The 14,248-nt window shown below is 31.7% G+C and overlaps 1 protein-coding gene across 2 annotated transcripts; it reads left to right on the plus strand.

Moving 5' to 3' along the window:
• The first annotated feature begins 601 nt into the window (after positions 1-601).
• Positions 602-14,248, plus strand: LOC130902144 (SRSF protein kinase 2-like). Of its 2 annotated transcripts, none has more exons than XM_057814023.1 (7): positions 602-1,285; positions 5,841-6,059; positions 7,392-7,674; positions 9,080-9,242; positions 9,675-9,901; positions 9,982-10,249; positions 13,929-14,248. In XM_057814023.1, exons 1-7 carry the CDS (start codon positions 1,104-1,106, stop codon positions 14,123-14,125), a joined length of 1,539 nt encoding a protein of 512 aa, XP_057670006.1. In that variant the 5' UTR covers positions 602-1,103; the 3' UTR covers positions 14,126-14,248. The 2 variants fall into 2 exon arrangements, with proteins under 2 accessions (XP_057670006.1, XP_057669998.1); XM_057814015.1 differs by lacking the exon at positions 602-1,285 and adding an exon at positions 4,505-5,221.

Here is a 14,248-nt window from a genome sequence, read left to right on the forward strand (position 1 = left end):
GAAATATGGAACATCAATGTTAACATACCTATTTATTGTAATGGTTGTGGTAAAGGATTTTTTTATGTTTAAAAACTTGAATTTATTTCATTTCAATAACGAGCATAAATGGAGTAACGACTATTAATACCCTTATTTGGAATTTCCCTAATTATATCTTATCGTCGGAATGACAGAATTTTCCCGAATTCCATACCTGTGTATCATTCTCAAAAACAACTACACATCATCATCATGAATATAATAGCAGTTTCTTCGGAAAAAAAACGTGGAGTGAGGCAACAACTACAACACTAGAACAGCAGAAAACAGTTTAGAACAATATCTCTGAATTTAGTCACCCTTCAACCGAGTTGGTTAGATAAAGCAATATAATAGAACTATCCCATATATAGAAATGTGCTTCAATATTAGCTGCTTCAAAAAATGAATTTATGTAATTTTTTAACAATAGTTCATTTTTATATCGAAACTATTTTAATGAAACATATTGCCTGACCTTATGTAATAATTTATTTTTATATATTGTAGCTCGCTTACATATAAAAAACAATTAATGAATTGCTTATTCTTCCACCCTCGAAAAAATTTACAATTGCGCGTCCCTGTTCTGGCGAACTATATTGATGAAATCCATAAGCGCACATGCGCTTTGCTTTCCACTAGAAATAGGTTGATAAAAGTCTGGGCGCAAACATTTTCTGATGTCGCGCACCGATACATATCACGAAAATATTCACAAATACCATGTTTAATATTCCAACGGCCCTAGCCGAAGAAACCCAACGTAGTGCCGTGTTTACCGAACGCTTTCCTCTTAACTTGTGGTCCAAACATTCACCATTCTGGCTCCAGAGGCACCAAATTTGCAACAAAAACCCAGGACTTCCCTCAATTTTGATAGATCAAACAGTGGAGAACAGTATTTCGACACCATTCACAACTTCAAGCCTAAAACATCCTTTTTGGACCAACAATCTGTGTCTTTTGACAGTTATTGTCGAAGATCTTCATTACAAAAAAGTTATTTCGAAAATGAAAGATATAGGTCATCGCTCGAAACTTTCCATCCGAAAAGACACTATGAAGAGGAAAGTCAGGAAATGCCTTGGATGTATACATCTAAGTCTCCGATAGGAAATTCGGCCTCCTCTCACCACGGGTCTGAAGTAACAGGACGATTCAAATACAAATTTAATTACAAAGACCGTACTGATTTTCTTTCACTGTCTTTGTCGCCACCTGGATCTCGAAATAACTTTTCTTTTCGAGAATTTCCTTCCTTGTAAGTACATTCAAATTTTATATTATTGAAGAATTTACGAAATTTATGCTGTATGTGTGATATCTCATATATGTATCTGAAAAATGGGAAATATTATCTGAAATCGAAGTGAAAATTAGATGTTAAATATTTTAATATAAATATGAAAACATTCCGAGTGTATTGAAATACGTTACGATTGCCTATTAGTTCTACTATTATTTCAATTTCTTTATGTATATTCCATATTTTTGTGATTACAGAGATTGAATAAGTAAAAATAGTGAAAAAGTTGAATTAAAAGTATTGCCAGATACAGGAAATACAACCTGAATTTAGACAATGTAAGTACATAATTTTAACAAAAGGGATAGTTTTAACTTATTTCAATATCACTTAGGTTTTACACTAGGCTAGTTCATTTACGCCGCAGGCTGTATTTTTTAGATTGTGATGTTTCTTTCTTCAATGTTACATCTTTTCCCTCCATGGCCTTCCCTTTTTTTTCTCCCCATAAATTTGTCTGTACTTTTCATATATTTTATAAATCTAACCATTACATTCTTTATTTTTGACGTTTTCTACTATTTATTGTTTTCCATATATGTCATGGATTTCTCTTTTTATCCATTGTGAAATTTCATTGGTTTTACACATATCATTTTGTGTTATTTTGTAGCCTTTATGCCTTCTCTTGTACTTTGTTTTTTATCGTCGTTTTCAAATAAATGTATTCCTTTACTTTCTTCCAGTTAACTCAACTTTGTTCACCAATAGTTAAGACTTCATTTTATTCAATCTAATATCATATGGAATATTGTCTAATACCAGTTGAGACTTTTTTTGTCTTACTTTCAGCTGCCTTATTTTTTCCAAACAGTATTATACTACTTCTCTGTATACTAATGTCTATATAGAGTGGGGATTCGGAGATTACAGTTTATATTTAACTTAAAACTTCGTTATTCAGGTTATTCTAGCCTAGACCATTCGATCAAAGTTCAATTGCTCTGATTTGGTTAACTGAAGTTTAGAGTCATTGTTCCAAGAATATGAATTTTTTTTTAATTTATTATTTTACTTATTAAATTAACAAATTGAATATATATATATATATATATATATATATATATATATATATATATATAATGAGAATATTAATTGAACAAATTCAAAAATCAATATTGAAATTGAAGCTTGATTAAAATATTAATGATTCTGGTTGCTATTGAAATCGTTGTTACTTTTTATTAGCTAGATTTGAATTACCTACATCATATTTTTATAGGTGAGATCAGACTAGGTCATTATAAATGATGTTGAATATTTACTACCAACCAATAAATTAACTAACATAGTTTACGAAATTCCTTGTTTAAATTGTAACAAGAAGTACATTGGTCAGTCCTAGAAGTCCAAGTGTCTCATTGTCTGTGATTCAAAATATCGAATATATAATCAAATCAATCAGTGTCTCTGCATTGCTTAATTACCTAAAGATAAGACAACATACAGAGTGAAAATTAATGAATAGGATTAATCAATAAAATGTGTTGTTATTTGATATCCTGTGTACTATTGCATTAGTTTTCTCAATCAATAAACCCAACATTACATATATATATATATATATATATATATATATATATATATATATATATATATATATATATATATATATGTGTGTGTGTGTGTGTGTGTGTGTGTGTGTGTGTGTAAAAAAAATGGGCAAAATTCCAAGCGACACGTGAATTCAAGAGTATGTTTAAAAATAATTCACCGAATGTGAAATTTCTGCTTATTGTCACGATACTACAAATGTTTTAAATTCATTTTGAAGCTATGCATAAAAAATAGAAGCTACCAAACACATTTTCAAAATAATAAACATATATTAACAAAAATGTCACTTCACCATTTGAAAGATCTTATTTTGGATTTCGTAAAATTTTATCCTATTTTTCAAGATAAGTTTGGTATTTACGATGGTTATTATATAATTCATACGTTGAACGTGCTTATGTTATGTAATATACTTCTAAGATTATTATGAACTGGCCGTGTCAATCACGACATGCATTGCTCTCTCCAGGTTTTGACCAAGGTTTCAATGTACTTTTTATTTAGCGTAATTTGGATGAATTTAGATTTCGCCGCACTTTTTATCTTTCATCTAACAATAAAAAATCACGTCATGTACCTCTTATTTTTCACTTAATGAGTTATTTCATGTGCAAGTTAGTCAGTTTCTGTATTTCCCTAGATGCCAATTGTTCAATTTAGAGAGCTGTTGATACCGTGGTTTGCGGTTGATGAATAGTCTATTATTATTAACAATTTTTGGTATATATTTACATAGTATGGGGTTGGGTTTCTAAGGAATGACATATAATGCTGCTAGGGATCTTATAATGCTCAAATTTAAACATATTTTTAAAATAAGTTGCGTGATGTATTTTGTTTGTTGAATTTTGCTAATGATTTAACGTTAGGAATAAGTTGAATGAACCATGGGAGTGGATTTATTAGTTATTTACTAAACATTTCAAGAGTTTCAATTAACTGAGACGTGTATTTAAAATATTATAAACATTTTTTATGAACAAGCACTAGCCGCCGTTTTAATAGTTTGACAGACAATCTAACAGTTCCGCATTGTAAACTGGTCAATACATATACAAATATTGCTTTACTTTCCACATACTGATGCGCTAAAGATTCTGAGGATTGTTGAAAAAAACGACCCTTTTATTCTATCCGTTTAAATGCCACATTTAGTTAAATGTGAGATTATTGTTGTCCCTCCACAATTTTTAATATATTTCAACATAAATTTAATTTATAACAATTTCTGATATAAAATAAACAAAATTTACATTTTTTAACATAACTGATATACTTCTTAACAAATAATCCTAACAATTACAATCTGAACCTAAGAATAGATAATAAAAAATTCAGAGATAGGTATATCAGGAATTTTTTAGAGTATGTACAACATAGCGCTTGTCAAATTCCCCTTTATATTAGATAGTTTCATAAAACCGAGAACATTCACCATTACCAATTACTCGATTAATTTTGTTATTCCAAACTAGCAATACGATATATGAAATACCAACATAGATTCCAATGTTTTATAAATTCGTAGCATCGTATGTGCCATCCTGTATTAAAGTATATAATAAAAAATAAACACCTGAGTTTGCCAAACATATGAGGTATTCCAATCAGTTTTTCAATTGCGTAAAATGTCGCACAAGAAAAGTGGCTTATATTTCAAATAAAATTTCGCGCTCCAATGCTGAAACTATCTAGCCTGAGTTATTTATAACTGACCGTAGATTTTGGCGAGTTGTGCAACGGTGCTAGTTTATCTAAATCGTATTCAAGAACAATTACAAAAATTTAAGTAAAATGTATTTTGTGTGGAAATATTTAAGTGAATTTTTAGTGGTACAATGAATACGAATGTTTATATCAACTATTGTGATCAAAAAATTTAAATCATGAGTGAAAGATTTCAGATATTCAATTTAAACGAAAAACTCCGTCTTGTTCAAAACTATTTCTTAAAAATAAAGTTGTGTGTTCTCACAAAAAAATTCAAATTAACCCGCGAATCTCAGTATTAACTCCCGTTAAAATGACCGATATGTATTCAAATAATTCGGTACAAATTTGTTTTCCAAATGAATCAATTGTGTCGAATGACGAATTTTTTATTTATTTGTTAAATTGTGATAAAACTACGGAAGTATTAAAATTCATTCTATTTCTACATGTTGTAACACCTTTGATAATATTATGGCTCTGTTTAAACCGCAAAGAAAAATTTCGGAGAAGAAAAATTAGTGAAGTAAATGTTAAATCAGAGACTAATATAAAAGTTATTCTTCCGCGACAAGTTCTTTGGAAACCTTCAGGACGTTGTCATTCATTATTTATTATGAAACTGTAAGTGAGTTAAAAATTTGATGAATTATTAACAAACTTTTTAACGCATTAGACATTTTTAACACTATTATTTAGTTCAGTTTCACCCCTGCATCCAAGCATCTTGAAAATTTTTCAATTTTTGTCTGCCTTCGACAAATTAAAGATCTAAATAAGAATGAACGAGGACAATACTAGCGAAATATTTAAAAAATGGAGCATACTTTATTCGAGACAGAATTTGAGACAACTTTTCACTCCACACACTTTGCAAAATCTATTCATTACTTAATACAAGTATTTCCTAAGGGTTTCAAATCATAGTTACTTCTTTTTCTCAAAGTAATGGAATTCATTAATCATCATCATATGGCTTTAATATGTTATCGGTCCATCTCTTTGGTGAACAACCTTGGCTCTTGGTCTCCATTACAGAAGTCGTCGAAATTAATAAAATAAACTCTAAAGTCCTAGTTAAGCAATGAATATCTTGAATGGGGACATCTAGATTCTAACTAATAAGATCCAGCTGTTAAAAATCCTTAATACTGAAAATTTCAAAAAAAAAATTGACTGCGCCCATACAGGTTGTTAATCATAATCTTTTACCGTTTATAAAATACTTAAGTATTATTTTTAGATCGCCTTCTAAAGACACGAGTCTTCTAGATTTAGATGACATACAAAAAATTCGTTATATCGAAAATCGAGAAAGTCAAGAGGATGAAAAAGATTACAATACTGGTGGATACATGCCTATTAGTATTGGAGACATTCTCAAAGGACAATACAAAGTTTGTAGAAAACTTGGTTGGGGACATTTTTCGACAGTTTGGTTGTGCCAGAATTTATCAAATGAGTAAGTATAAATTATTAATTACTTCAATTTTCTAACAAATATATTTCAATATTCGATAATAAAATATCGAGGACGATCCTTCACTAAGGGATAGTTCGTTCAGTAGGAAGTATTGATGAAGCATACTACATTCTTTTAAATATACGAAGGTAGTCCGATAAGTAGTTGGACTAGATTGCGCCTAATTGAAGGAAAAACCATTTGGCAGCATGATGATACACCGGCTCACACCTATACCTGAAGCACTGCTAAATTGGTCGACTTGGGCTATGAACTGCTACACTATCTAGCATATTATCCAGATTTAGCTTCGGGCGACTTTTTTTGTTTCCAAACTTGAAAATGTTGCCGAGCAGAAATTTGTGTCGAATGGTGAGATACTCACCGCCAGAGAGGGCTACTTGGCAGACCTCAAGAAAACATATTATTCAAACGGGTTAAATAAGTTGGAGCATAGCTCCGTCAAGTGTATTATATATAAATTTTTTTGTGTAGGCTGAGTACTTATCGAACCATCCTTCTATACAAAATATTTAAGTATTCGATGCGAAGATTTTCAAAAATATCCTATATCGGTCGATAATTAATGGAAATTAATGTTACACGTAATCAACTCATCTACTATAAAATACATATTGTTCTGTTATTATTTTTTCAATTATTTTTATAACGCTAATGCTGATATTTTAACCACGTTTGATTGCAATATGGCATGAACTAATGCCTTTAGAATCAATGTGAACTTCCATTATACCTCTATATTATTTTAACTGGATGCAATTATGGAAGAAATAAGTAACTTGAATTTTTGAACCAACTGAAAAGAGTTTTGTTCAAGTAAACTGCCATAATTTAGAATCTCAATCAATTTACAAAAGTCTCTTTAAAATCACATTTGGGTTCGGGTATTTTCCTATTATTCATCAATCATAAACTTGAATGGAAACAGTTATTTTTATTGCGATATTTTTGTTACAATCTTACTATTAGGTTTTTGCGTGTATGTAAAAATGGTTTTGAACTCGAGAGAATAATAACACACCTGAAATTTTTCTCTACTAGTGACATTCTTGAGTGTACATATTGATATATTCCCTCGCTTATATTCATTGTATAGGAAAAAAATCTTGTATGTCACTAGAAGGGGGAACTGCTCTTCTACACGCTTCTCATATCAGACCTAGTTATAATTTTTCAATACAGGATCCTGTAATTACATCTTTGTTGTTTCTGGTCCAAGCACAACTTGAAAGTTATTTAAAAAAATAATGTACTGACCCTTATCCATCCTAGAGTTGGAATACACCTTATTAATATTTACTTATGTCTTAGTGGGCCTAATTACGTTGCCCTGAAAATTTGCAAAAGCGCACAAATGTTTACTGTAGTGGCTCAAGATGAAATAAAACTACTGAGAGATACAAAATTGATCGACCCTTCACATATAGGCTATAAACATATTGTCCAAATGGTGGATACGTTCAAATTATTGAGTGTTAATGGAGTACACACTGCCATTTCTATGGAAATTATGGGGCCCTCATTACTACATCTATTAATACAATCTGATTTTAGAGGAATTCACTTAAGTGGCGTTAAAAGAATTATTACACAGGTAAGATACTCTTGTTTAAAATTGGAAAATAGACATTTGGACTCCTCCTTCATTCTCTTTGAGTTTCACGTCAAACTGGTTGCCCCCAATTAAATATCTGGAGCTTAACTTTAATAGAATATGTAATTAATATAGATTCAATTTAATTTGTAGTGAATAAAATTAAATGTTACAATAATTTTAATTTCAGAAATGTGGATTGTATTCTTATCATGTTGATGCATCTTAATATGTCAAAAGGCATGGTTATACTTGCTCTTGCAAGGTTATCATTAGGTACTAAGTTAAAAATTACCAGTAATTGATCAATGAAACAGAAAATACATAAATATTATCCGTAAAAATTTATTTTATCGTTTTAAGAGTAGGTTTCTCCCAAAATCATTTACTCACTTAGTAAAAAATTCTTCTGGAATCAACTTCCTCTATTAGCAAATGGGATTTTTTTTCTCTTTGGTTTAAGTTTCTATGTATAATCCAAGAAACTACTTGAGATTAATTGAGAAACTCTGTGCAGAAATTTAATTACAGTGACCCTCAAACTATGAGTGAATCTAGGAAACATTTATCAGCTTAGAGTCAAGTTTCGTCGATCCCTTTAAGCGTGCTTTCCAAGTATCAATAAGAAAGATTACTAATACACGAACCACATGGTTAACTGAAGGCTGTGCAGATGATTCATATACTGAATTACCCTTACATATATTATCAATACAGAAATTACAACAAAAGAGGGAGAGAGAGAAATGCTTTATTCTCAAAAAATTTTTACAATTAGTAGACAAAGAATGTAAAATTTAAAAAACAAACATAAAAATAACTGAATAAAGATAAAACAAATGAAAGAAAACTTGGAATATGGAGTGGGAAGGTAAAGGTCGTGCTCCGCGTTCCTAAGTGGATAGCCGTTCAACGATCTTTCTGAAATTGGAAAAGCGTGCTTACGAATTAGGCAAACGGATTCAAAGATGAATAAGGAAGGAAAAGTCAGAATTTTTAATCTTTTAAAGAAGTCCCTGCAGTGAGTAGTATAAAAGTATAGTATAAAAGGATGGAATAAGGTGGCTAAGTATTTCGGATACTTTATCACGAAAAGAAGGAATGGCATTCAAGATGATGATAACTATAATTTTTAGGACAATTTTCATGTTTATAGTAAGGCCGTGATCTGCTTGTAGTTTTTCTAGTGCAACAAGTGAGAGTAGATGAATTTGGATATTTATCGAGAATCTTATCATATTTTCAATAGCTTATACACAAAAGATATTTTGGTTTGCGTATCCTTACAATTTAGGTGTATACATTGCCGTGGCAAAATAATTAATAATTTTTACTAAATTCTTGAACAGTTATTCTCAATGTAAATTATTATTCATAATTTCAACAAATTACGATCCTGTTTTAGGTATTAAAAGGCTTGACATACCTTCACGATGCTTGCCGGATAATTCATACAGATATTAAGCCCGAAAATATACTGATTAAAGTGGATGAAAATTATATAAAAAGTATTATAGGAAAAACAGAAAAATTTTCCGAGCTTGGAATTGATATGCCTCGATCATATGGTTAGTTTAGTGCTACCTTATTAATTATTGAATAGCATAGTTCAAGATTGGCGTGCGTTTGTATTGAATATAGAATGATTCAAACAGCAAAAAATAACATTTGCATACAAATTATTTACTACTACTTTGATTTCAATGTTTAATTCAAATGTCAGACATACTAGTAACAAAAATACTATAAGGATTAATTCTATCATTTTTACGGAAATCGGAAAAACAACTAATATCATGTAATAGGAGGTGGAGGTTGTGCCTCTTCAATTAATTCCTTTTTATAATATTCAGTTAGCAAGGTCTTCATTTTTCTTGTCCATCTCTTTTTTAGTTAGTTTTAGTGTTTTTAGTTCTTCTTATATTCATGGTATTTTCACTGAAAGTAGTCGAAACGTCAAATTTTTAGTATATGTCTTGAAATATACCTACTGTTTTCAGTTGCTGCAGATTGTTGGATAGATAGAGACAAAAGCTTGAAGGATTCTGACGAAAATATCCTATCTAAATTTGAAGAGCAGAGAGGACAATCGTACCCTTATGATAAATTTTTAGGTGAGCTGCCAGATTTTAGAAGAAGGCACGCCGAACCACGACTTAATGCACCAATGTGGGTCAGCCCAAACATCGAAATTAAAATTGCTGATTTGGGAAATGCATGTTGGGAGGTAAGACTTTGTCTTCAGAGTATGTGAAATATTGAATTAATTCAATTATTAATTGAAAATTACGTTAAACAATGTTTTAGGAACATCATTTCTCCTCAGAGATTCAGACACGTCAGTATAGAGCTCTAGAAGTAATACTTGGTGCCGGATACAGTTTTCCAGCTGATATCTGGTCTGTGGGTTGTATGGGATTTGAAATGGCTACTGGAGAAATGCTATTCAGCCCAAAAGGTGATAGGGAGCCATCAGCAAACTTAGATCATTTATGTCTAATTTGGGAAACTCTAGGTAGTATACCACAGTATATAACTGAAAATGGAACGCATGCTCGTCAATACTTTATAAATGGTAAGATAAAGGAGTTTACTACGAATCTCATAAAACTTGATTGTAAAACTAATCTTGTAATTTATTCTAAAACTGAATTTAGTTTAGGGGAGGGTTGGATAATACCGCGCCCTTAAGAGCATATGGCTATAATTTTCAACTATAGCATATCAGATCAACTCGAGCTAAAATTTTATTATAAGAGGTTACCTAGCAATCAATTTTAAATACACCTATATAAAAATAAAGGAAGAAAAATAAAATTTATGAGAGCGCGGCATTATCAAACTGGTTTGAGAATAGCGTGCCCCGGTTTGATAATACCGCGATACATAGGTCAATCAACATTTATTTAGGCATAATTCACAGCCATTGTACATAACTAGGTATAGGGCTTATCTTAACAGAATCTTAACATTAATCTTAATATAATTTGCTGCCGTTTCTTTCCCACTGCATTCTTTGTGGGTCCAGGTTGAACAAGAGCAGCAACGAAACCAGACTTCATTATTACGTCCGAATTCAACACATAATTTACGTATGTCATTAGTATTCTCATTTTCTTTGTCTGAGCTTATCTCATCTTCATCGTCGTTATTACATAATTGTGCAAGGGGAATATCCTCGGTGCTTTTTTCACTGTTAGAAATTAACACTCTTCTCTTCACAGATTTTCCTTTTGCCAAAGCTTTTCCTTTACCTTTTTTTTTCTTCTTTTAATCTTCTCTTTCTCTCCTTCTAGCTGTCCTTTTGAGAGTGTTGTTTCTTTGAACGTCTTCTAATTTTCTGAATTTTTCGAGGCACTGGGCTCAATATCTCTAAAATGTTACTACGCAACTGGCAACAGGTTCGGTTTCATTTGCAACATGTGTAGAAAGTGCTTCCGTTGCTATGTCATTGTTGAATGAATTTTCGTTTCAAGTAGTTAAGTCTTCAAATATTGGGTCTGATATAAAATCATCATCATCAAACATATTGAAGCCAAAACATCATGAGTAATTTTTTCATATGGATGGTTTTTCATATATAAGTCACACTCTTTATAATAAGCTGTCTTCAATGGACCGTAGAAAGTGAAATCCATCGGCTGCATCCTATGGGAAGTGTGCGAGGGCAAAAATAGCATATGGATCCCGTTTTCCTGGCAAAATTGATAAGCCTTCAGTGACAAGTGACTAACATGATTGTCAAGAATTAGTAGAGTGGGGTTTTCAGCTGTTGCAGTAATATATTTGGCAAAGTGACGAAGCCATTTCTCAAAAAGTTCTTCGGTGATCCACCCAGACTTTGAACATTCATATTCTGCTCCAATAGGCACTTCAATCTTGAGACTTTGTTTGATTCTTTGGCGTGGATATATAAACATGGGTGGGATGAATGAAGTTCCCGATGCATTCATGGCACAGACAACTGTGACATTTCGACCACGTTCTTCTCTTGTAATTTTGCCAACTTGCTTAATTCCTTTAGGAGCATTAATTTTGCCAGGTCTTTGAACAGTTGTAATACCTGTTTCATCAAGATTAAATATTCATTTTGCTGGATAAGCATTCTTCTATGTAATTTTTTCTAAATTTCGAAAAAACAATACAATTTCAGAATTATTAAAATCTAACACTCTATTCATGCTTGTTGGCTCCGGAAGTCGTAAAGAGATGCCCTTCTCTGTTGAAAAATGTGTTTAATATTTTTTGCAACCGCGAACTCATAAGCCAATTTGCATAGCTGTTGCTATGAGATTCCAAAAAATGTTTTAGCCAACTTAATAATATGGCCAGCTAACTCTTTTTCATCTTCTTATGAAAATGTTGCCCTTCCGCCAAGTGGAGGGTCATAGTATTCTCCTTTTTTTTAACCTATCTCTAATTGAAGATTCAGGAAGCATAAATGATCTTGCTACTTCCTTTATTTTTCTCCCTCTCTCTACAGCTTCTACAGTAGCTTGCATTTGAAGTGGATTCCATGACCCCTTTTTTCTTTTTGGTGCACTTTCAGCCATCTGTAAAAGAAAAAAGAGGTACCTATAATATGCAATTGATAATACCGCGCCCTGAGTGCCTCATTGTCAGCCTACGCCATTTTGTTTTGCTATCAGAACAAACAAGCAAAATTTTAGCCCTAAAACTCATATCTTTTTTAAATAACACCAAATTACACTACAAAATACATTACAACAACATAATTTAGACCACAAAAAGAAGTACATACCTGGATACGTCAGTCACAGAAAAATTATAAGAAATGCGCGCAAAAGTTCTCTACAGACGTACAACCGTGGGTCGATGCCGCGCGAAACGGGGTTACTCGGTCGCAAGGGCGATCATGTGATGCATACACAGTCATATATTTTCTAGATAGGTATATAGTTACACTGGGACGCGGTATTATCAACCGCACGCTATTATCCAACCCTCCCCTAAATATTTCCACCAAAAGCAATAGTTATGCTGCTTTCCTCTCATGGAATACATTGTAAGTTGGGCCATCAATCGATAAAATATTTATTATCAATCACAAAAATACCCAACCAAAGTTGCTAGATTTTCACGGTTTCTGCTATGAGATATATACAAATGGTCGAAAACTTGAAATGTTGACACCAGATATTAATTTTGTGAGCTTTATACAAAATTTTTTAATATGTGTGTTTGTTTAAGTACTAAATATTCTTTGTAACAGTTGAGACAGATAGTCATTATTGATCTTCAAAATCGTAAATTCATCTTTTTTCGAAAAACTCGTATACGACTCTAAAAGATTAATATCAGATTTCAACTTTTTAGATTGTTTTATCAAAAATGGATCCAACTTAAGTAGGTACAAATCTCAATGGCTCACAATGCAAGGAGAGCGGTATAATATGTAGACCGATTAGATCTTATTGAATCGATTCAGAACATCTTTTGATTAGATATTTCAAAAAGATCGTTCCACGGTTATCGACTTAAGAACGCGGAGCATGACCTTTACCTACCCACTCCACGTTCAGAATTAGTTGAGGGCTCAATATTATACAATGCAAAAAAAATGCACAATCACTTGCCATTTGAAATCATCCGATATCATCTTTTCCCGAATTCCGCAATAATTTGAGGGCATATTTACTGGAAAGTGCCTTCTACTCTGTAAACGACTTCTATTCTAATAATAATATTTAATTCCGGACATGCTGCATACTGCTTTAATTTTTGCTCTGGACTTTATACGACTTATATACTAATTATTACCTATAATTTTGTTACTCATTGTGGTTTTCTTCTTTATATTAAAATTTTATTTCATTTGTATCTCTATTTAGTTATTTTTATGTTTGTTTTTTAGTTTTTACTTTACTTTTGTCTACAAATTGTAACAATAAAGCATTTCTCTCTCTCTCTCTCTCGATTTCAGCGGTATATGTATCTATCTAATTTATTTATACACAATTTCTTATTTTACCTTTCATTTCATTCATAATGTGACCGTTCACCGAAGGACAAAAGAACTTTCCTGGCTAATGTTGCGACGACTATTGATATACTTGGGCATTTGCTGGTGAATCTATAATAACACGGACGAACTAGCAGATTCAACTAGATCAAAATAACTTAACAAATTATACCACTCTCCTTGCAATTGTGAGCTATTGAAGATGCTTTTCGGCTTCACGCAGTGTTTAATCTTGAATTTTTTATAGTTAATATTTGGTTATCATTTTAAGGTCAGTTATGTGGTGTAGATAAGAAATTGTTAAGAATATGGAAAATTGAAGATGTTCTGGTAGAAAAGTATAAGTGGAAGAGAGTAGATGCTATTCCTTTTGCTGGATTTTTGGAAAGTCTTATAGAACCAGATCCGGCGCTGCGTTTCACTGCATCTACAGCTCTTAAAAGTGAATGGATCACAATGGTTGATTAATCATTTTCCAAAACAGTTCTTAACATGAATCTGTTCAAAGACTGAAGTTTTTATGTTATTATTGTCTCTTAATATGTTCAGTACCTCCTCTAGGATTTTATAATAAAGTTTTGAAAAGTTGTA

The sequence above is a fragment of the Diorhabda carinulata genome, chromosome 1 (genome assembly GCF_026250575.1).
Source record: "Diorhabda carinulata isolate Delta chromosome 1, icDioCari1.1, whole genome shotgun sequence".
In the NCBI taxonomy this organism is placed as follows: domain Eukaryota; kingdom Metazoa; phylum Arthropoda; class Insecta; order Coleoptera; family Chrysomelidae; genus Diorhabda; species Diorhabda carinulata.

Bases quoted from the DNA above. Each gene is read 5' to 3' on its own strand.
- LOC130902144 (XM_057814015.1), top strand. From the start codon at position 4,911: ATGACCGATATGTATTCAAATAATTCGGTACAAATTTGTTTTCCAAAT. The intron at 6,060-7,391 runs GTAAGTATAAAT...CTTATGTCTTAG, and splicing joins TGCCAGAATTTATCAAATGA to TGGGCCTAATTACGTTGCCC. The intron at 10,250-13,928 runs GTAAGATAAAGG...TATCATTTTAAG, and splicing joins TCGTCAATACTTTATAAATG to GTCAGTTATGTGGTGTAGAT.